This window comes from Thermobia domestica, chromosome 7 (assembly GCF_964235325.1).
Source record: "Thermobia domestica chromosome 7, izTheDome1.hap1.1, whole genome shotgun sequence".
In the NCBI taxonomy this organism is placed as follows: Eukaryota; Metazoa; Arthropoda; class Insecta; order Zygentoma; family Lepismatidae; genus Thermobia; species Thermobia domestica.
Window position 1 is genome coordinate 185,487,667 of NC_137460.1, and position 23,353 is coordinate 185,511,019.

The 23,353-nt window shown below is 35.5% G+C and overlaps 1 protein-coding gene across 3 annotated transcripts in view; it reads right to left on the minus strand.

Moving 5' to 3' along the window:
* LOC145690608 (uncharacterized) overlaps window positions 1–23,353 on the minus strand; it is a 127,676-nt gene that overhangs the window by 6,963 nt on the left and 97,360 nt on the right. The window contains exon 6 of one of the 3 annotated variants that reach the window (XM_081765666.1): window positions 18,551–18,590. The exons of the other annotated variants lie outside the window; for them this stretch is intronic. Coding sequence (XP_081621792.1) covers window positions 18,566–18,590 — 25 coding nt within the window. The 3' untranslated portion in view covers window positions 18,551–18,565. Of the gene's footprint in view, window positions 1–18,550; window positions 18,591–23,353 lie in introns of those variants that run through there. 3 annotated transcript variants of the gene reach the window in all.

Below are 23,353 nucleotides of genomic sequence, written 5' to 3' on the forward strand. Positions count from 1 at the left end.
AAAAAAGCAAATATGTCGCGTCAATAAGATCGACTAGACTTGACAGAGGCGGAAGCAGATGTGTAGTAATACAACAACTTGGTTAAATTGATAATTGGTTCTTTATTCTGTAGTAGATCGTATCACAACTTTACGGGAGAGCAGAGAAAGACTTACTGACGCTATAATGTAGTAAGCTTTAGTAACACGATCATATAGACACAAATGGATGTAACTGTGAGTACTACAACTTGGATTTAACGAAAGCCGTTTAGATATTCAGTGGTTTGCAGGGTTGTATAGGACACAATACAATTCTTCATTCCTCAGCTTCCAGTAGCTAGATAAATGCAATTTCTGGTTAGACACTGAAACTGCTGTCGGATTTTAATACATGACGTATTGCAGGATACAAAATGCTTTGAATTACTTGTTTGTTTGTAGACAGCTACTAGCTTAGTGTTCTGAAAGGTTGTGTATAAACTAAGGATAGCCAATTCCGGAATTATTACTTTTCGGACTCCCGAAAGTAAACCTGGACATATTCCGGAATTCGGAAAATTCCGATTTTGGAATAATTCCGGAATTCGGAAAAATCCGGAATTTAGAAATTTCTGATTTCGTTAACATTCCGGAATTCGAAAAAATCCGGATTTTTTCGAAATCCGGAGTTTTTCTCAATTCCGGAATTTTCTAAATTCCGGTTCTTTCCGAGTTCCGAAACTCTTTTGAATTCCGGAGTTTAACTGAATTCCATAATTTTCCGAAATCCGGAAAGTGAAAGTTCCGCTTTCGAAAAATAAATTTATTTTGGTTTATATGAATCGTGGCGGAAATAAGTCTTTGACCAGATAATGGCGACTGCTTTGAAAGAAATGGAGAGTATGAGAATTCAATCTGTTATATTTGTAGTTTCGTGTTGAGAAAAACAAACTTGTGAACCAACGGTTCAAGAACAACTCAAGTTATTAATGTAAACTTTGCCGACTTCATAAAAGAAATACGAAAGATATTTTGAATCGAAGAAATATAACATATAAGTTTGCAAGCGGAGACAAAGAAACCTAACGTAAGCAGACTTAAAAAGAGTCGTTTACCGCGTAGCGATCGCGGTTCAGTGGTCGAGGTGCTTGTGCGAATGCACGTTGTATTTTTTTTAACTTTAGGATTTTTGATGGCGATTGATAATAATAATAGTTATTATTATCTCATAGAAGATTAAAAGCTAGGAGCTAATTATCGCTCAGGTCATACCATTACAAGCAGAAACGTGACATTTGGAAAGAATATTTCGGTTTGGTTTAATGTTGCTCACGAGAAGAGGATTTTCTCATCTCGTTTCTAAAACAAATAAAATAACATGAGAATTAACATTTTACATTCGAGACGGGTCAAGGCTAACTCAAAATTTTCGTCTCTCTTTGGAGATGAGAATCGAGACGAGACGAAAAGTATCGTAAACATTTCCCGTCTTGTCTCGATTCTGGAAATAGTGTATGCCCATTCTTTAACTAACAATTGCTCTCTAGACTGAATCTCATAGGCTATTTCGTTACATTCTATTTCAGAGCTCATTGAATAATGCTCTGTGTAGGTATTTTGTAGCAAAGCTTTTATATTTACCTCTGCATATCCTAAAAATTAGTTTATTATATGCCTTACTGTTGCGTGATATTCAGTTATATTTATTACAGTTATTTTCCTTAAAACATACAGTAGAATACTTCCTACATGAAACTTCAATGGAACGTTCTAGTTTAAAATGTTGGTAATTGTAGAGAGGTGTGTCTTGAAGGTACGAAACCCTTTATCCAAAATCTCTACCTATAAGTAAGTTTTGCCAAATTTCAGGGCAAGTTAAAAATTATTATTATTATTATTATATTATTATTATTATATCAACACCGTGTATAATCTTTAAAAGATATACGGTTCGTATCTGAATAGTAGAAGCTAATTGACTGTCGATCTCGGCGTCAAGAAGTCTTCAGGAGGCAAGGACATCGGTCACGTTCTGGGTTTGAGTTCCGAAGGGGCAAGTATTCGGGTTCGAGCCAAAAGTTGCTAAAGTTATAGGCTTCAGCCAATATTATTACATGAACATGTTTGGAACGAACAAATAATGTTTCTGTAATGATATTTCCACCAAAGTGCATGCCGTAGTTAATTTATTCGTTGATCTAGAAACAATTTAGTGCCCATTAATAAACTAAATAACATACAATGGAGTAAAATTACAGAAACAATATCGTATTATACAGTAATTTCGCCGTGCAAGTTCAATAGTATAATAATAATAAATTTTCATCGGTCCTGCGCGGAAAGTGAGAATTAAATCAATCACATGTTTAGTCAAGGTAAGGAGAAAAGCCTAAACTGAATAAGACATTGAAGCGGGTCACAAGCTGGGAATAAGAATAGTGCATGGTCTAAATAAAGGACGACACCGAAAGAGGAATCCAGAAACAGCAGGTAAACGGAGAAGAAAGGGTAGAAATTGTTGAAGTGGAAACATAAAATACAAATACGAATGGGGATGAGCACGAGTCGAGCCAAAATTCGACTCGACTCGACTTCAATTCGAGTCGAGTCAAAGGTATTTTTTTGAGTTGAGTTCTGAGCCAAGTGCTGTTTTCGAGGTCGAGTTTCGAGTTGAGTTGAGTTTGATAATGACTCGCTTGCTCGTTCAGCTCGTTTTAACTCGTTTTGAAATAATGGCCTGATTAGACTGGAAAGCGAAAGCCATGAGAAATGTAAGCAGTAACGTGGAATACTTTTAGTGTTGCTCACGACAGGGGTGCGTCTCGTCTCGTAATTTTAATGCATCTCGTGGGGCAATTTTAGTGTATCTCGTCTCGTCTAGATAACGAGAAGACAAGAGTTTTTTATTATTACGAGACAGCCTCAAATGTCGTAATCACCAATATAAGTATATACTGTAATTCTTAAAATCAAGGGTGAGACCTGCACGGCCGAATTCTTGAGCCCAAGCAGAAGACCAACTCGGGTAGTGATATCAACCGGCTCGTCTCGTATCAATAAGCGAACAGCTTGAGTCAGCTCGGTTGGGATGAGCCGTCGGCTCGGCCCATTGAGCCGATGGGTCGAGATTTCTCGGTTGGGATGGGTCACCTACTCGGCTGATGTGAACCGGTTCGAGTCAGCTAAGTTGAAACTAGTCCATCGGCACGTTTCGACTCAGCTCAACTAAGCCGATGGCTCAAATAAACGGTTCTCAGTTCGGTTCGATAGTGAATGAGCTGTAAGCCGAGCCGCTCGAGCCGTTGAGAGGCCTAAACCCAGTCCCAGCTGTTTTAAAATGTTTGGCTGAAGCCTATAACTTTTAACAATTTTTGGCTCGAGCGCGAATACTTGCCCCTTCGGAACTCAAACCCAGAACGTGACCAATGTCCTTGCCTCCTGAAGACTTCTCGACGACCGAGATCGACAGTCACTTAACTTATACTATTCAGATACAAACCGCATATCTTTTAAAGATTATACACGGTGTTGATATAATATAATAATAATAATAATAATAATAATAATAATAATAATAATAATAATAATAATAATAAATGTTTTAAACTTAAAAAAGAAATCTGGATTTTTTCGAATTCCGGAATGTTAACGAAATCAGAAATTTCTAAATTCCGGATTTTTCCGAATTCCGGAATTATTCCAAAATTGGAATTTTCCGAATTCCGGAATTTGTCCGGGTTTACTTTCGGGAGTCCGGAAAGTAATAATTCCGGAATTGGCTATCCTTAGTTTATACACAACCTTTCAGAACACTAAGCTAGTAGCTGTCTACAAACAAACAAGTAATGCAAAGCATTTTGTATCCAGCAATACGTCACGTATTAAAATCCGACAGCAGTTTCAATATCTAACCAGAAATTGCATGTATCTAGCTACTGGAAGCTGAGGTATGAAGAATTGTATTGTGTCTTATACAACCCTGCAAACCACTGAATATCTAAACGGCTTTCGTTAAATCCAAGTTGTAGTACTCACAGTTACATCCATTTGTGTCTATATGATCGTGTTACTAAAGCTTACTACATTATAGCGTCAGTAAGTCTTTCTCTGCTCTCCCGTAAAGTTGTGATACGATCTACTACAGAATAAAGAACCAATTATCAATTTAACCAAGTTGTTGTATTACTACACATCTGCTTCCGCCTCTGTCAAGTCTAGTCGATCTTATTGACGCGACATATTTGCTTTTTTATACCCCTTTCTTCGTTTACTGAACTAAACAGTAACTATTCTGAAATATACTACTGCGCATGCCTCGTAGATAAATATTTCTGATGCCAATAGTTTCCGTTTTGTCCAAGGAATGTTCTTTTTCTTATTCCCAGCATGACCCTTTTACTACATTATATGAAGTGCATGTAGGTCTAAATACCTCATGTCTTACTTAGAATGTAGGTTTAACTCTTTCAGAAAAGAAGAAACATGGGATCATAGTATACAACCTACAGAAGTGATAGCTGTCAACACAGTGATCGTAATCCCTAACGACACAGAGACTGAGCTATGGCCTCCCTGCTGGTCTAGTGGCTAGCACGTGCGCCTTAGGTGTATGGTGTCCCGGGTTCGATTCCCGGCGGGAGAGAATCTATGATATTTAACTGTTCTCGATATTTCTGTGTTCGTGTCCCTGTCGTTATAAGTTATTAGAAAAAGCAAGTTAAACGAGTGAAGCAAGTAAAATTAGCAAAAAGTAAGTTACTGAAACACGTTCGGTGAGTCAGTTAAAAAAATAGTGGACAAAGCACTGGCTTTTCGCGCCGTCCATGCGAATTCGAATCAATCTCGGCTTCATTTTTTATCCATTTGAGACAAAGTATTATTCCTTTTCGCTACAGGTAGTCACTGTTTCCGTATTTTTCGCCGTCGTTCACAGTTAAAGTAACTGGCTATTCTTATTCTTTCTACGAATGATGGATCTTCTCTTTGGTTTCATGTGAAACATGCTCACGTAATGAAAAGACGATGTCGATAATAATAATAATAATAATAATATGAAATATTAGTAGCTAACTCGTATGTGTATTTCGACAATATAATTTTATATTATTACGTGGAAATAAAAAAAGGCTCGCTGGCGTCCGCCCCCCGAATTTTTTCGATGCGCCTTATGGGTCCACGTTGTCCAACGTTGGTCCCATCCCACTATCACCTCTCGATATAAGTTATCGACATTTTGCCTAAAGAGGGCTCTGCCGTGGCCCCAAGACTCCCCATGACAATGGCTCTTCGTTCATTTTGCATTGAAATCGCTTATTTTTCTAAGTACTATGAGTGCATACTGTCCAACGTTGCTCCCATCACTATACAATTTCCCGTTCTCTCGATATAAATTGCTAATATTTTGTTTCTAAGGGAGATATGGCGTTACAATCATTACGTTTGAAGAAGAATTGAGGAAGATATTGCCTTGCCACAAACAACACTTATTATTATTATTATTATTATTATTATTATTATTATTATTATTGATATTATTATTATTATTATTATTATTATTATTGGTTTACTTACCACTAATGTTGCCTACCTTTATTTGCATTGCATAAGTGTTACTAAAAAGCAAATCAAATAACACTTTTCATCATTCACGCTCTCGAACTCGAAATACATGAGGCCCGGATTCGACTCCCGGCGGGAGCTCATGTGGTTCGGATTCCACGTTAATCAGTAGGTCCACGTCTCATATAGCCTCGCTGCTGAAAAGGGACGTTAAACTCAAAATCAACTCAACTCGAAATACATGATTTACAGTTCTCTGTGTTAGAGGAAAGAACATTTATTATATTATTCTTTCAAATACCACGTTTTACAAGTTACTTCACTTTCAATTTGTAATTTCATATCATCACTAACAATCATCTTGTTCCGATACAAAAATAACCCCCTCCTGCAAAAAAAAAGCCTGACCGTAGCGAAAGGGCGTGAACCTTCTTTAGGCGATTAATCGGGTCCAATATTTCAATAAAAGAGGATAAGTCCCTGCACACAAATATTTCAGTAAAAGAGGAAAAGTTATTCAAACTTTCTGAATACCTATTTATGGACGAAATTTTGTTCCCTTGGAAATTTTTAACAGTTTGAATGGCCGCCATTTTGAACATTTTCATCTGATTATTCTGGTTAACGAAGTCATCAAGATATTTCAACAATTAATGTTTGTGCCCAGTTTCGTCTCAATCCGCTGAAAATTAGGGTGGTTATGGCATTCACAAATAGCGTTATATATATACAGATAGATAGCTAAATAGACACACACACTCAGAGAGAAAAAGTGTTTTGCTCCCTTCTCGCACCTGTGGTGCGTCAGAGCTAAACCGGGCCTTTTTGCAAAACGTATTGACCAGCCTAACCTAAACACAAGCCTCTTACTTGCTAACGTAGAAACGTGGTCGGGAGGTGTAAGGCATTGTATTTTTAGTAACCATGAGTATGGTCCATTTCCATATTTTTCTTTTTACTTTTTGCAGCTACTTCGGAACGTTCAATCTTTATTCTTCACTGATCGCAAATGGCGTTTACATTCAAAATAAGAGAAATTTTGGTGGCATTTGTTCGGATATTCTTCTCTTTCGAAATGAAGAAAAGAATAAAAGTAATACGCAAAGACAAAAAGTATTATCAGTACTAAACATTACCAATAATAATTGCTACGAAAAACTAAATAGACCTCTTCTACCCTCTCATGAGCTGTAGGTATTATCAACAAAAATTTTTAAAAATGTCCTTGACGGGGATTCGACCTGACGACCTTTGCATTTGTAATCCAGCACCTTAACCACTACACCAAGATCATGGCATGATGAACGTTGAGTTATCGGCGTGTTTGTTGTATTTGTGTTTTATGTTCCCACTTCGACAATTTTTACTCTTTTTTCTAAGTTTAACAGCTGTTTCTGGCTTTCTCTTTCGGTGTCGTCCTTTATTTATATTATGCACTATTCGTATTCAGAGCTTGTGCCCCTCTGCAATGTCTTATTCAGATTAGACTTTTCTTTTTGCCCCTCAGTAAATATTTGATTGATTTAATTCTCATACTCCTCACGGATGGAGCGCAGGAATGCCAGACTCGAAAAATAGGTGTATATGTACTTTTCTGACAGATAATACACATGTCAATGAACAACAAAAATTTCAAAATGTCATATAGATTTCAAGGGCAAATTCTGCAGCAGCAGTTCGTGATCGTGAGTTCACCGGTTGTAGCCTACATAGAAAAATGGAGGTGAAGGGGGAGGCGAGAACAAATATTTGGGTAGCGATCGCCCCTCCTCTCACCCTGTAGTGCCGCCACTGGCTGGAGGTGTGTTTATATGGTGTGTAATTCAAAATAACTTCAAGTGTAATACTTTCTTTTTCCAAATAGTTGTCTTCCCCTGTAAAGATCCCTTAATCCGCACGCTAATGCAACATTATTAACAAATATTGAAAATGATGTAGATAGAACTCTCCAATCATGAATGTTTGAGATTTTCTTGGAGAAAGTCTGCAACATTTGTCTGGGATATATGCTCATCCTATTGACACCACTTTCTCTTCGAAAACTGTTGTACTGCTTGTTGTACTCTATCGCAGAATTTCTGTTCACATTGTAGAAAGTACTTTTTGTGTTAAATATGTATGAGGTGAAAAAAACACGTATCCGTTATGAAGAGGTTACTAGAACATTTGGGGTAAAAGAGGACTGCCCGTGTTCTTTCCCGTAATTATATTTTTTGCCGGACAAAAATTTTTCATATTAGGGAGGTATCAAGTATTCAGATGTGTTCGTTAATGGAGGTTTCACTGTATTCCGTTAAGACATGTTTTAAGGAACAGTTAATATTACTTTTCATGTGTTTTTTGATCTCGAAACCTCAACACCTAAACCTAAATAACGGAAAGTACATATAACTGACTTACCCTATTACACTTTATATTCTTAGCAGTTGGAATGTGCATGATTAGTTTAAGTTGCGTTGAAAGCATTTTTTTTTTGTAGGATTATTATTTTGTTATACAGTATTCTTATTTTGTACCACCAATTGCTAACTAATTGATTTAGGCCCTATTCTCACTGAGTTGAAGAAACGTGTGTAACACTACAAAATTCTTTATTTAAAATATAACGTGCGAGAAGAAAACATTCTTGCTGGTAATTTAATTTGCTCCTTTAAAGAGAAACAGCAGATTTCCGTATATCACAGACATTACTACTTCCTGGCCACAATTACACATTGTCATCAGCAGTGACGGCAGTGGTGATTACGAAAGTAGCGGGGCGCCCAACCGAATGTAGTTCTTATTGTTGTTTTACTACTACTACTACTACTACTACTACTACTAATAATAATAATAATAATAATAATAATAATAATAATAATAATAATGTAATAATGGCCACACACACAAACTGCGGCACTTCCATACTTCCTCAGTTCAAACTGCGGAACATGAAAACACAAATTTTCTCACAAAGGAATGTTCAGAATGGTACTCATTATCTGAAATGTACCGTGGTGTGCCTAGAGATGTGGGTCGGGTAAATACCCAGTGGGTAGTAAATAAAAAATGGGTATTTACCCGGGTATTTACCCCTTTTGTATTTACCTACTCCAAAAATGGGTATTTTACGAAAGTTCAATTATTATGAAGTTTTAAGAATTGTTAACCATACCGGTGACGTTTTTCTGTTTTTGGAGGTCTCTCGAGCGTGATGTCTCATTCAATCACTATAAATATGCAATATAATAATATATTTACCCACTTTAGGTGCGGAGCGGGTTAACCATGACACACCGGCAGTACAATTTTGGATATTATATGTTATTCTAGGTTAAAGCGATATCTAAAATCTATTTTTTTTTAAATAATTTTCCTCGAAGAACTTCATAGGTAAAGAGGAAATCAAAATATTGAATCGAATGTTTTGAAAGGGGGAAATGGTGAGGGTGAGTTGTTACATTTTTGAGACGAAGCCCTTGTGTACACCTATATGGACATCAAAGTTTGATCAACGGCGATCAAGCCAATCTTGAGAAATAATTCACATCACACTTCCGATTTTACGTCATCGCTCACGAACAAATCAGGTTGAGAATCAGAATCACGAGTTGAAACTTGAAGGATTAATGTCTCCTTGGGGTACCTACATTAACATCCACTTGTCGTCTCAAGATTGATCTTGGGCTATTTTACTATACTTATCCAACTATTCCCTTTCTTCACAAAGGTGTGAACGGCTTTTAAACTTGGATTAGTTTCACACCAAGACTTTAAAAAATTAAGAAATCGTAGTAAGACTTCAAGCCTTAGATTGTCCAAGCATAGAAATAATATATAAACCCTCTTTGTCGAATCTTTGGGAGACAGCCCCAGTTTTAAATGTAAAGTCTGCAATACGTCACCAAGAACCCTATCAAGTTATTGTGTATTTTCATTTGAGAACAGATGTTTTGAGACTCCTTCAATCCAAGAGGTTTTCCTGAAACGTGCAATTTTGAAATTTTAAAATTCTGAGGAATATTTCACAGAAAACAACTCAGACACCCGAGACAAATAAAAGATAAACGAAAGCTGGATCATGGATATAAAGCATTACATCTCAGAGGCTATAACTAGTTGAATAAAGACACCCAAAATTATCAAAATCTTTCCAAGTCGAACATTATAGACTTCAAGTGAATCATGAAAAAAGTGTGCCCTAGGTTTACTAGTTTCAAACTCAAAAGGACATATTAGAATTGTTTTATCATGAAAGGAGAAAATGAGTTCGATATACTTGATGTAGTCGCATTTATTATATGAAAATATACTGAAGTAAAAAACATTACATCAATTTGTATAAAATGTACAGGCTTTTCTTAACTTTTTATGGCTTCTTAATTCCAACGTTACTATTTAGGGGTTTGGATAGAATCGTAATATTGATGTTTCTTAAAACAAATACCGACGTATAGAATGTTATCGAAGTCTTACAGGAAGTGTTGAACGAAAACATTGCCACAGCGATCTTCGTTAGTGGGTGTCATCTGTCACTTGTTGATCACCCTTTGTGGATTGATTTTTTTAAAAAGAAAATTCGTCCTTCGTATGCTCTCCTATCAAGGTATCGCCTGATTACGAGTTACTTGGATGCTCTACACAGTCAAATGCAAGAGGAAATTAAAATGAAGTTAGAGGAATTTTCCAAATCTACATTTACAGTGTGACGATTGGACTAACTTGAGAAATGAATCTACGTATCATTTATTTCGTAATTTCAAAGTTTGAACCTGTTTTTGTTGATTTTGTGTTGTCGAAAGATGCACATTGCTTGTTTGAAGAGATTATGAATGTTCTGTAAACAATATGACCCTGAAAAAAATTTAGTAATCATAGGAAACAACGCGTATAACATGAGAGTAGCTTTTATATTAGTAAAACAGAAGTATCCTAATATAGTATATTTGGATTGTCTTGCTCATCTCCATTTGCTTTCTTCTGACATTCTCGGATGTCCTTCGGTAAAGACATTACTAGGAAGTGAAGCTGATGTTGTTAATACAAACATAGACATTACTTGCAAGCACTATTTACACAAGGGAGAAAAGGGTTACAATTTCGTTAAAGTTGCTTGGAAAAACAAGATGGGGAAGCCATTTACACTGCCTCCAAAAGTTTGCTTATCAATGAAACTAGGCTTCAGACGCTCGCTGTGAGTGAGGAATTGTCGTCATTACTTTCAGAAATCAATAAAATAATTGTTGATTATGTATTCTGGGTTTGTATTGAAAACCTTGCAGCCATTTTGAAACCTATAGTGGATTTGATTAATTGCTTCGAGTAAAATAAGTCTCAGATGCACTCAAAATTCCAGAGCCTTCATCAAACTCTGACAGAACAGTTCCCATCGCCAATTCTTTCAAAAACAGAAGAGTAATCAATAATGGAAAAAAAATTTAAAGTATGAAGTGGGTTCGGCTTGGGTCCAATTCATCTGGCTGCAGATATCCTCAATCCCACTTTTCAGGGCTGCATATTGACCGCTGAAGAATTGCTTGATGAAGTAAACTTCGTTTGTGAAGTTGGAAAACAAATTGGGTTGAATTCTGTTTTACTGAGAGCACATTTGACTGACTACAGAGACAAGGAAGGAATATGGGCAAGGAAGTTTTTGTGAGACGGAATGGAACAAATGACCTCACTACTTTGGTGGAGAGGGTTTCGAGGCATCAGTGAATTAGCTGATGTCGCCATTCGAATCCTTAGTGCTCCTGTTACATCTGCTGCCACAGAAAGAACTCTCTCTACATTTAGTTGGACCATAGTAAAACAATAAATTGTTTATCATCGGAGAGGGCAGGGAAACTAAGATATCTTTCATATAACTGGAAGCTTTTAACCCTTAACAGGAAACGTAATTTTTTCTCGCTTACAGGAAATGTGTGTCTGTGGGACACGGACATGTATAAGGCAATATCTTTTTTAAAAAATCATATGTGTGATGTAGATTAATTAAACTTTATATTTTGTACTGCGAGGAAAATATGATAAACAAGAATTACATACATTAATTCGGTTCTATTGGCATATAAGTTCCGAAAATATTTCAATATCTAAATAAAAATAGTACATAAATTTAAAACAAGTGGAGAAATTTTAAGTTAGTATAATTCTACACATTACTACCATGCAAATATGCTTTTTTTCCCACATGTAGCTACCCTGTGCAAATGTGCTATTTGTCCAAAAGAGCATGGAAACGTTTTACGGACATGGTAGATCTAAATAGAGGTAGTCCGAAAGTGTTTTGAAAATGGTGAATACATGTCTTCATATCCTGATTTACAAATAGAACAGAACATTAAAATAGCAATAAGGGCTTTATTTTCAGATAAGTCAGTAGATCTGTAGTTTGACTTTATTCTACTTCAAATTTGTTTCGACCTTCTTCCAACTTCATGTTGAAATCTTTTCAATTATATCATCACATAAGGTAGACCAAATATCAACTTTGCTTGGATTTTTTCTCCAAATTTCTTACATGGGTGGTTATACCAGGCATCGCTCTTACTACGTTTTGATGAAGAACCCTTTGGTTTCTTAGTGGTTCATTTGAATTCCAAACAAACCTGATTTTATCTCTGTATCTAAGGCTTTCATTACTGTATAACATGAAACTTGAGTAGGGCTGCTCACATTGACACTTCTGTTACTACTTGACCTCACACCTTGCACTGTACCAGAATTAGTATTGCCCTCACGGTCAGTAGGTAATTCTTGACTTTCAGGAAAAAATGAGGGTTCTTAATCAGAATCTACTGAAGACAGTAACATACATTCCTCCTCCACTTTCAGCATTTCTGGAATTTTTGCCGTAGAATAACGATCTGCTGTATTTACAGTTTCTTTCTTACATTTGTTTCTCGAAGTACTAGGTCTATATTTTGCAAATACACAAAATCTCATACAAACAAAATAGTATGTTTAAAGAGTTCTATAGCTTCTCTTTCATGGTAAATAAAAGTCAACCACAAAACCTTTTGAAAGAAAAACTATCTCTTCAGGAAATGTGTGTCCAATAGACACGCAAAAATATAGACGATAACGGAAATGCGTGCCTCTCAGACACCGTAGGTTTTCAGAAATCATCTATAAATGTTCACTCAGACATTAACACCAACAATGAACTATTGCAACACACGCACAACTAAATAATAGGAAGGTACTGAGAAAACCGATACATTGAGTGAATCAGTGTTGCCAATGTAATAGAAAGAAAAACCATACGTGTCTGACAGACACATGTTTCCTGTTAAGGGTTAAGTAAGAAATTACCTGAAGTTTCACGGATGCAACACTCAGAACCAGGGTCTATAAGGAAGAAGTCATGGCTGTTGGCATGGAACAGAACAAAACACCAGAGACATTGGAAGGGGAAAAATGAGTGACAGTAGAAAATAAAGAAACGAGTGATAGTGATGTTGATACTGAAGAATTACTCTGATCTTACGGTTGATTCTAAGTAGAACAGTAAAATTTGTGATAGTTTCATTTATAATGCTCCGAATATGGTAGGGGTTAATTGCTGTTCTATACTGAATAATTTAAGGTATAAATATTACCTTCACTTAGTTACTATACAACTTAACGTTTTTTATCACATTAATATTTTAAATTCCAATAAATACTTTCACAAACCGTTATTGGTAGTGTTAAACTCCGTTTAGTGAACACTTCTAAAAATCACGAATTAGTTACTTAAGTGCTTTACAAAGTATTATTTCTTATTTTATGGATCATTTTCTTTCAATGGCATATTTAGTAAATAATTTGATAGAACAATTTATTAAATTCAGTTACTTTGATTATTCTGCAACTTTCGTAATCATATAATTACTTCTATAGAATGGCAAATTAGTAAATGAGTAATGTGTTTAGTTTCTAAATACGTATTTTCTAGGTTATTACTTACTAGAGTAGAGTTTCTTTACTTTGATATAACCATATCAACAACTTAGATGTTACAATATAGTTTCCTAATTAGATTTAATTTGTTAATTCAGTAAACCAGAAGTGAAATATAAGAAACTTATTGGTCCAATTTTTTGCATAATTGACAATTCAGTACATCTCATTGCCTAATAGATGAAATACCAAAAATAACATTCTTTTGCGTGAAGAAAGTAAGAAGGTGTATTTGAAATATCAATTCAGTTTTGTTAATTATTAAAAAATGTTATTTTACATCAGTACTATTCACATTTTTTAAGGTAAACTTTAGAACCGTAAAATAGGAAAGCAATTATTAATAATTCATTTTCCGCAATTAATGACTGGTAAACCTAAAGAAAAAGTGGTTGTTCATTTTAGTTGAACCCACTGTTACTTAAATAGTTTAGTTAGTGTGCTCATCGGTGATTTGAAAAACTGGTGAAGGTATTGAAAGATAAAAGATGTGCCAGATTGAGAAAAATGGAGAAAGCAATTTCATCAAACTCGAACCTGAAGAAGAACTTAAATTCCGTATCATTAATACCAGGAGCTGCTGGCAGACAGAATACTTCATAATAGTATATGATTAGTTTGGTGGCAACTGACTTCACATTCTTTGGTCATCGTTATGTTCTGTCATAAATTTTATATTTTCGTGTTGGTTTGGTCCACTATTAAATTCTATACCGTGCAACTGATTGGATGCCTCAGGGGCACACTAAGGTAAGAATTTACGGGGTAGAGTGGTCAATTATTTTCTGCCAAGGGTAATAGAAGGAAATTTAGTGTAAGTAGAAAGAAAATAACGGTGGGTGACCAGCAAAATCTGTATTGTGTTACTTAATAAATGTCAAATTCATTCTTTAATTGCAAGAAAAAATGATTAATTTAGTGGTTATTTAGTGCTCCTGTTGCAGGTGATACAAATGACCATTATATTTTTCATTGACAACAATAAAATTCATTTATTGGTAATTGAAACATAAAATACCCACTAAAATACCCATTTTGGGTAAATACCCGGGTATTTACCCGCTGAAATAAATACCCAGGTATTTTACATCCCTAGGTGTGCCCTGGCAATAAGAAAAGTACTAGGACATCGCCTAGGCGCACCCCGGCTCGACTTCATTCCTGGTCATCAGTGTATTCTCGAATGCTGAATGCCATTGGTGTATCTTATTTTTAATTTCTCAAGTGCGGCAACTTAACTCTACAATGGCCAACCTATTTTCCTAACACAAACAGCCAAGGTGAGTCCAATGGACTCACACGGTTGAGAACGTATTATCAGACCTTACATTTTTGTGTTGCGAAGTGTAATTTTGAATAATATTTTTACACGTTTCTTACAGGATATGTACCTATAACAACCACGTAGTGCTATGATGTTTACAAGTTCGTCAGTGTTGCCATCTGAAGTAAAACTTTGGTGGAAATTCAAATTATTATTATTTGAAAAAAAAAGATAGTTACGTTAGCCGCCAAGCCATATTTCGCGGTATTTAGCACCATACTATTTGTGCATCAGAATTATGCACATGGCGGCCAACGTGTTAATCCAAAATTGTAACAACTTTTTCAAAATACACGATTATTAAGGAACATCTTTCACAAACTCCTGTAAGTTTTTAGAAACAAGGTAACATAATTGTTGGCTTGGAAAATTCTTGTAATTTTCTGGAACTACAGAAGGAACATTGAACTTCATTTCACTTGTTTGTTGACTTTTTCTTTTTTTTTCAGTATCTAAGTACAATGTTCAGAACACACATCGCACCCCCACTAGAAGAGTGTTACATCTGGGAATTCATTTTTTTTTTTTTTTTTTTTGGAAAACGTTGAAATTTCAAGAAGCTTAAGATCTTTCTGCTGGCTGCAAATACAAGTATCCGGTGATTGTATGCTGAAAGGGGACTTCCTAAACATCAAATATCATGCGCTGACAGAACATACCTCAGTATAACAATTTTATTACTTAAAAAAATTAATAATCTTAGATGTAACACGATGCGAATAGGACTTTTCATATAACTGCAGATATAACATACAAATTATAATGAAATTTTCATTAAATTGCCACATTTTTATAGCTTCCTTATCCACATCCGCTCAAATTTCTCTCTCAACGTTTAAGGTAAAATTGGGTGAAAAGTGGTGATGTGCACGTAAGATATTAAATATAGAGTAGGTGAATTACAATAAATAAATAAATAAATAAAATAAAATAAAATAAAAAATAAAATAGAGTATAACTTTTGTTATAAGTATCTTCAAATATTTTCGTTAAAAAGTTTCTTGTTGAAATGAAAACCTAAGAATCAGACATACTTTATTACAGACACAATTAAGTATTTTTATCAGATAGCAATAAAAAAAGTTATAGCATTACATTTCCAATTCTAAGGAACATGGATTCATTGTATATTACAATACTATTCATTTTTTTTATTTGTTTACAATAGTAGAATAATGAGGCATTTTCTTAAAAATGATTCTTCAGTGTAATGCAGTTCAATAGAAAAACAAAATTCGGAATCACTGGGCGTGTAAACTTAATAAAATATAATCACAACATTAAAGTGTGCGATAATTTGAAACAGATTATAAAAATAATTCTTGAGTGTAATACAGTTCAATAAAAGGATACACAATTCGTTGTCACTGAGGTGTAACCTTAATGAAACATAATCACAACATTAAACAGTACAATAGTTCAAAACAGATTATTACAAAATTTACAAATTCCAATTCTTAAGAATTGAGTTTATTTTGTAATGTTCAAAGATGCACAAAAACCTTTATAAGCTTGTGGTATGGCGGAGCAGTTCACCAGGGACATTAGATCTTCCTTCTTCCGTGAAGGAATGCCCGGTGGTGTTTCGTATGCTGATTTTATTCCTCATATGTTGAATCTCTCAATTGCAGAATAGGAAGCTGGGATCACAGAAACAGTATGCTTTTGGATGGTTCTTGCTTCATGAGTCGTACGTTTAGATTGGTCAACAAACACTTCTTCGAAATCAGATGCACCATAGGATTTGTAGTAAAACTTCAATGGACTATCCTTCTCAACTTTGAAAATTCTGATGTCATTGAAACTGAAGCATTCAAATTTACTATTCACGTTGAAATTATTGCCTACTTTATCAGCTAGATCCTTGAAATTCACAAAATCTTGATGAGCGTACTCAACAACATTGAAATATAGCTAATTTTTCTTGGCATTCCTTATTATCTGGTAATACTGGGAAGGAATATAAATTGCACCAGCTTTACTTGATCTTTTAATTTCTTTTTCTATCACAGAGTGGACAGCATCACCCTCGTTTTGCGTGTGACCTTTTACAAGATATTTATGTGTGATGCTATTTACATTATCCAGTTTGTAAACAGCATACAGATACATCACAAATAAGTACTTATTTTTCTGTTGTCCTCCACAATTGTTTGAATAAAATATAGAGTCTACCTTATTTAGAGACTTCTCAGAAATATTTGCCATGTACTTGCATACAGAAGTTGAAACCTCAGTGGACCCTCTTTTTCCTTCTCTCTCATGCCACACATTACAGTTTCCTTACTCTTGACAACATAAATGGTGAAGTTGGATAGTTTTGACAATGTCGATAGTTTTGACTGATAAAAGAGTGATACGTCACCGTTAGGTGTTGGCAACGCTGCTTGCAAATCGTAGCAACAGACGATGACTTCAGCTGATTCCACGCTCTTATTGGCTTCTTTCTCTGCTCTACAGAGATCTTTCTCTTTTAGATGAATGTCATATTTTAATGTAAGTTCTGCGTCAACACAATTAGCGGATTTTGCATTGAGATACTCTACACACAACTCGCACAAGTCTTTTTGGGGTACAAAAAAGCCTAGGTTAGATTCGAAATTGAAAAGTTTTGCAAACAGTGATTGTGTCTCGTACTGTTTTCCTTCTTTCTTACACATTTCGACATAATCACGGTAAATACCTACAATAGTTTTTCCTCCATCGATATATTCTCTATTACTTTGTGATCTCAAGTAGTGACTCAATTCTAGGGATTGAGATAATGTGTTTCCGCATATCATCTTTTATTTCGTCGGGTATTTTCCGATGGCGATCATGCTTCCCTCTTAAACCTTGCTCAATAACACCATCTTCTGATTTCTTCTTTATTACCGTGCTAACAACTCTGTGATTTATATCTAACGTCGACATAAAGAAGTGTTTGCATACACGTATTTTTTCTTCCACTTTGAAGAAATAGTACGCCACATTTAAACCTCTTATAGTTGTAGTTCCTGTTCCTCTGTTTACTTGTCTGGTACATCTTGCAATAAATTCTCTTTGACGGTTAATGTCTCCCATTTCCCAAATATCTGAGAATATCTTTCTCCGATAATCTTCATCCATTTTCGTTTAACAAGGAAACTTACAATTCTGACAAGCTGCTTTCAATGATCTGGCTGCGACTTCCTTATGTGTAGTCCTTGATACATATTTTTGACCAGCATTTCTAAGTTGTTTTACAACATTTTCTTTGCATAACTACGGATCTGACTTTCGTTTTCTTCCTCGTTTTATGGTATCTGACGAACCAGAGTCATCGTTACTCTTTGATTTCGCCGGCACATGATCTATGGGAGATAGTAAGGCGGGGATGTTTTCAATTTCTTGCGATCGCCGTTTTCTTGAAGGTGGCTGCTTTCTATAGTTTTCATAATCTTCAGAAGATGAACTACTAAGATCTTCTGAAAGCACGTCTGGATCCTAATCTGGATCATTACTATCAAAAATATAATCACGCCATTGTTGTTGGTCTAGATGAGAACTTTTTTCAAGAGAATGTGTTCCTGGAAATCGCACAGAACTGTCACACTTTGGGAAAAACTTGTTTCGCAAATTCTTAATAGTTTGAGGAGTTAATCAATTGAAGAAAAGAGTCGTGTTCAAAAGGCATCGGTTTCCAACACTCTCCTACTACAAATCTTAAACCCGTAGTTTCAGTTCTTTCAGTCTCCTCTAGTTTTTCTTTACAATCATCTCCAGAATCACATTCATTCTTATGTGAACTGGATAATCCATCATAAACTATATCCACTATACGTCGTCCGCGCTCCATTTTCTGAAAAGATATAAAAAAAATTATATCGTAAAATTCTAATATTGATTAGTATTATTTTACATTAAATTACCATTGTCACGTAGCATACAAAATGAACCTGAAGCTCCTGGAAATGAATAGAGAAAGTTAAAAATGAAATGAACGTTCCACACGGGAACTGAGATGATTTTGTCTCAAATTGAAATTACAATTTTGCATTTTAATAATCACGATGGTATTTATTAAAAACAAAACTATAATAATGGATTGTGAAAAAAATACATATGTTTGCCATTCTGATAATTTTTAATACCGTCATGTCCGGTGGAGACACAAGTGATTCGGATTCTAGAGATGAAATAACACTTAAATTCACAGAGAAAACGTAACAGAGCTCTGATGGAGGCGTGCTTTTAAAGCTATTATTGGCAGAAGTCAAGGCATTAACTGGGTGTCAGTGTAATGTCACTCGTAAAGTCAATATCTGCTTTAGTTCCACACAGTAGACTCCAGTCCTCCTCTCACAGCACTTGTGGCTGCTTTTCTCGGCTTCAACTTGCGCAATGCTTTATAAAAGGAAATACGAGGATTTAATTCTCGATAATGCCTATGGTTAAATTTCCCTACAACTTTTGCGGTTGGAGGAATAAACAGAAGACAGTAACTCAATACTAGGAACAACCCCACTTCTGTAAGTTAGGAAATAGAAATAAAAACACACAACAATGCTATTTCTGTAAAAAATCAAAGAAATAATTCTTCGTGAGTCTCAGCAGGAGTTTTGATATTCTTATACTATTCTGATATTTAATTGATTTTTTGAAGGTATATTTACGAAAAATGTGTTGTCGGAAACAGCATACCTTTGAAAATGGAAAATAGTATTACGATAAATTTAAAGTGACATTTTTCAAGATGTAATAATATCTCGTCGTGTTATAATGCTAAACTGATGTAACTGTAAAGTAGGTACATTATTAGAAACATCAATATCCTTATAAAAATGACTGTTACATAATGTTAGATTTACAACAAGAAGAGTGAAATGGAAAATACATACGTACTGTTTCCAAGAAGACGAATATGGGTGTATCTATATAAATAACGTTGTTCTACAAAATGCAATAAATTAAACATTTAACAATATAAGACGAATATAGTTGCATCTGCATATGTAACAGTCATCTGTTGAAGAGAATTCAAAAATTAACTTACCTTCAGCCGAATACAGTTGCAACTGAGATGTAACTGTCCTCAGCGATCTTCACCCTTCGGAAGCTCGCTCACTACTGACGTATAGAAGATGTAACACTATTAGACACTCGTAGCCTGTCATTTATCCAAAACCGATGACCGTTATTAACGCTCCCAAGCGGAAACCAGACGAGATATCATTATAAATGTTATACAGGTGAAAGAGCGCACTTTTCTTTACTAGATTATAGGTTTATCTCAAAATCGCCATTTACGGAGATGTAACACTCTTCTAGTGGGGATGCGACATGTTTTTGGCAGGTCGTGTAAGTTTGCCTTTGTATTCGTCCTTTTCGAGCATCACATAAGTAACATTTTTTCTTCTTTCTTTCTCCAACTACGGTGCTAACATGCATTACACTATTTTTGCACTATTTTTGAACTCAGCACAGCAGACTGTATTGATTTGTGAAGACCTACAGCATTTCTATTGTCAATATGTGGCTGGACGAGACTTTCTGTTATTGCAGTAAGAATGACATTTCTGGAAGACTTCCGATCAGGATGTAATGTACTCCAGACAACATAAGCTGCAACATCGCATACATCAAGTATATTCATGAAAAAAGCAAATGGCTATCTGTTGGTCTTTCTTTTGCATGAATATTCATGGACCAATTGGTCCAACTGTCTACCTCCGTTGGTCTATCTCTGGTTGTTAGCTCCGCTGGCATGTCCATGCATAAGAGCAGGACGAACAAGTACTTTATACGTATAAAGAATGAGTTTGGTGTTAAGACTCCAATTAGTGCCTTTCAAACTGCGTAACAATTTGATCCGACGGCGAAGATTAGCTTGTAAATTGGAAAGATGAGTGTTCCAAGAGAGATGTTTGTCGAAAGTAACACCAAAATACTTCACACTATTTTGTAACGGTATTGGCGAGCCTAGTAATGTAAAATGTAAACGTTCTGAATTTCGTGTTAAGCAGTACTTATTGCATTTAAGTTCAAATAACGCCATTTGTGTTTTAGATGGATTTAATTTAAATTTCCATTTGTCAGTGAGACACCAACTGACGAGTTTATCAATTGCTGGTTGCAATGCTGTGCTTAATCGCTCTACTGAGGAACATAAAGCGAGATATGCCATATCATTAGCCAACCGAAGAGTATAAATTGGTGGTTCTGGTATTGGCATATCAACAATATATAGGATGTATGTTAGTGGTGACAACACAATCTTGAGATACTCCGGCCGCTAGGATGAAGTGATGTGATTGTGCCTGATTTATTTGCACGAAAGCTGAGCGATTATGAAGAAAAATGGCTTTAAGTCGAACGTATGATAATGGTAGAATCCGGAGTAATTTGAAGAGAAGTCGTTAGTGCCGAAACTGTGTCAAACACGCGCTCAATATCAAAAGAAATATAACGCCATAATAAGGACGTATGACAGACGTTTATTGAAATGGTTAATAAGATAGCTCGATGGACTTAACAGTCTTTCAGTAGTGTTAAATGACGGTCTAAAACCTGCTTGTGTTGAAGGAAGATAAGAGTGGACAAGTGTATTAGAATGGAGTCCCTTTACCACTACTCGTTCCAATGTTTGGCTGAATACATTGGCAAGAGTGATTGGCCGATAAGAGCCGATATTAATAGGATTCTTATGAGGTTTTAAGAAAAGGACTATTTTAGTAAGCTTAAATAAAGTAGGGAAAAAGCCGGTAGTGAGTATAGCCGTATATAACATAGCAAGGATAACATGAAAAGCTGTTGGTGCATGACGCAGTTGGTTGTAAGAGCATCGACAATATGAAGACACATGATTGAAGCTGTGAGTGGTTGAGTCGGATCTACGGAATGGTTAATGGCTGGTGGGAGCAATGGTAGTATAGGATTGCCAATACTGGTAATGTATCGATGTGTTGGATGAGTAAATAGCGGAGTAGAATGAGGGTTGAAGACGTCCTCAAAGTGATTAATAAATGTTGTTACTTTCTCTGCACCGGCGGCAAGTACAGCACCATCAACATGAATTGGATAGTGTAATCCGTGCTTCTGATAGGTAAGGCATTTGAATAAGTTTCAAAATTTCGTGGAGTTTGTTTCATTGCGTAATTGATTGCAAGAAGTTCTCCAGTTTATCCGTTTTCGAGCTGTAACCCACCCAAGATTCATAATAAAAATATAAATATTGTAACTTGGAAAATTGTGATATGAAACTCCGCCTTACCGCGAAGCTGGTTAATCTTAGAGTTGGTAGCACTGCTCGCAGGTAGCCTTGAAGAGTGGATTGAGGCGCAAGCTTTCGTGGCGCTTGAGATGACGTCACGTAGCTACCTACCTGTGTGCTCTAAGTCGGGAGCTGCTTGCAGTGCAACTTTGTTAGGTGAGTCGGATAGATTACCTTAGAACACTAGTAAAGACAATGGGTCGTAATTATAAATTTCGTTAACATTAAGCTTACTTTAAATTGGCTTGAATGCTTGTAACTTTTAGGTTTCTACTAATAATAATGCTAAGGTTATATGAGACTTACTGTGTTTAACGTAAGCGAATTTTCTGGCTTGAAAGAAAAGAGAGCATTAACTTACATCATAGTGTCTTGCGAAAATGCGAGCAAGCTTTTTTATGGTCAAACAGCATGCTAGCTAGAACTTGCTTCCTTGTATAAGGATAACAGTTATTTTTTCAAGAAGAGTTATTACAGTTTCTCCACTCAGCCGCATTACGATTTTTAGGCAAGAGAAGATTATTAAATGAATGACAAATCTTACACTTTTTGCTTGAAAGACAGAAGGAAAAAAAAAGAAATTTTGGAACGGAATTTTGTAAGTTTTGACCCGCTATTAGGCACATTTTTGTATGTATTTTCCTCTCACATTTTCATGCTATGGAATTGGTTTAGCGGTAAGGGAGAGTTTCATAAAATTGGAAAGTACTGGAATACATTACTTTTTGTCATAAAGAATTTTGTATCTTGAATAATTATTATTGGAGTCACGATTGGATTTAGCGTCCCTATTCAAATGGAAAAAGTGATTACAAAACTTGTTGACTTTTCGAAAGAATCAAAATTTAAAATTTATTTCTATCAGAAATATTCAACTTACGTTTGTCATTGTTTGATTTAATCTTATTTTGTTACTTGTTAATGGTTGTTTCCGTTCTATATACTAAATTCAGTTATTTTGTTCCAATAAATATATGCATGTTACAAGTTCTTTTGATTTCATAAGTAGATGTAGAATTTTCCTAGTAGTATTACTAGGGATAGAATATTTCTCTTTGAAGATTTTGTGATAAGCCTATTCCAGTTACTTGAATCGTCTCACTGCGTCGTCATTATTCTCAGTCGTGGGGGAATGGAATTTTCCTTCTCTCTCCTTTTATAATTTCTCATTGTAAAAGGGGAGGAGGGTGAGGTCTTTTCCCTCAGGGTTGTGGACAGTGGAAGCAATAAAAGTTATATGGTTTCGTCCACACGTTACAGAGCGATGACAAAGTGTTTACCATGCGCTGGAATTGACGATGAGGCAGTAGAAAATGGTGATCGTTAGTCTTCCTGTATTTGTCTAAATGGCA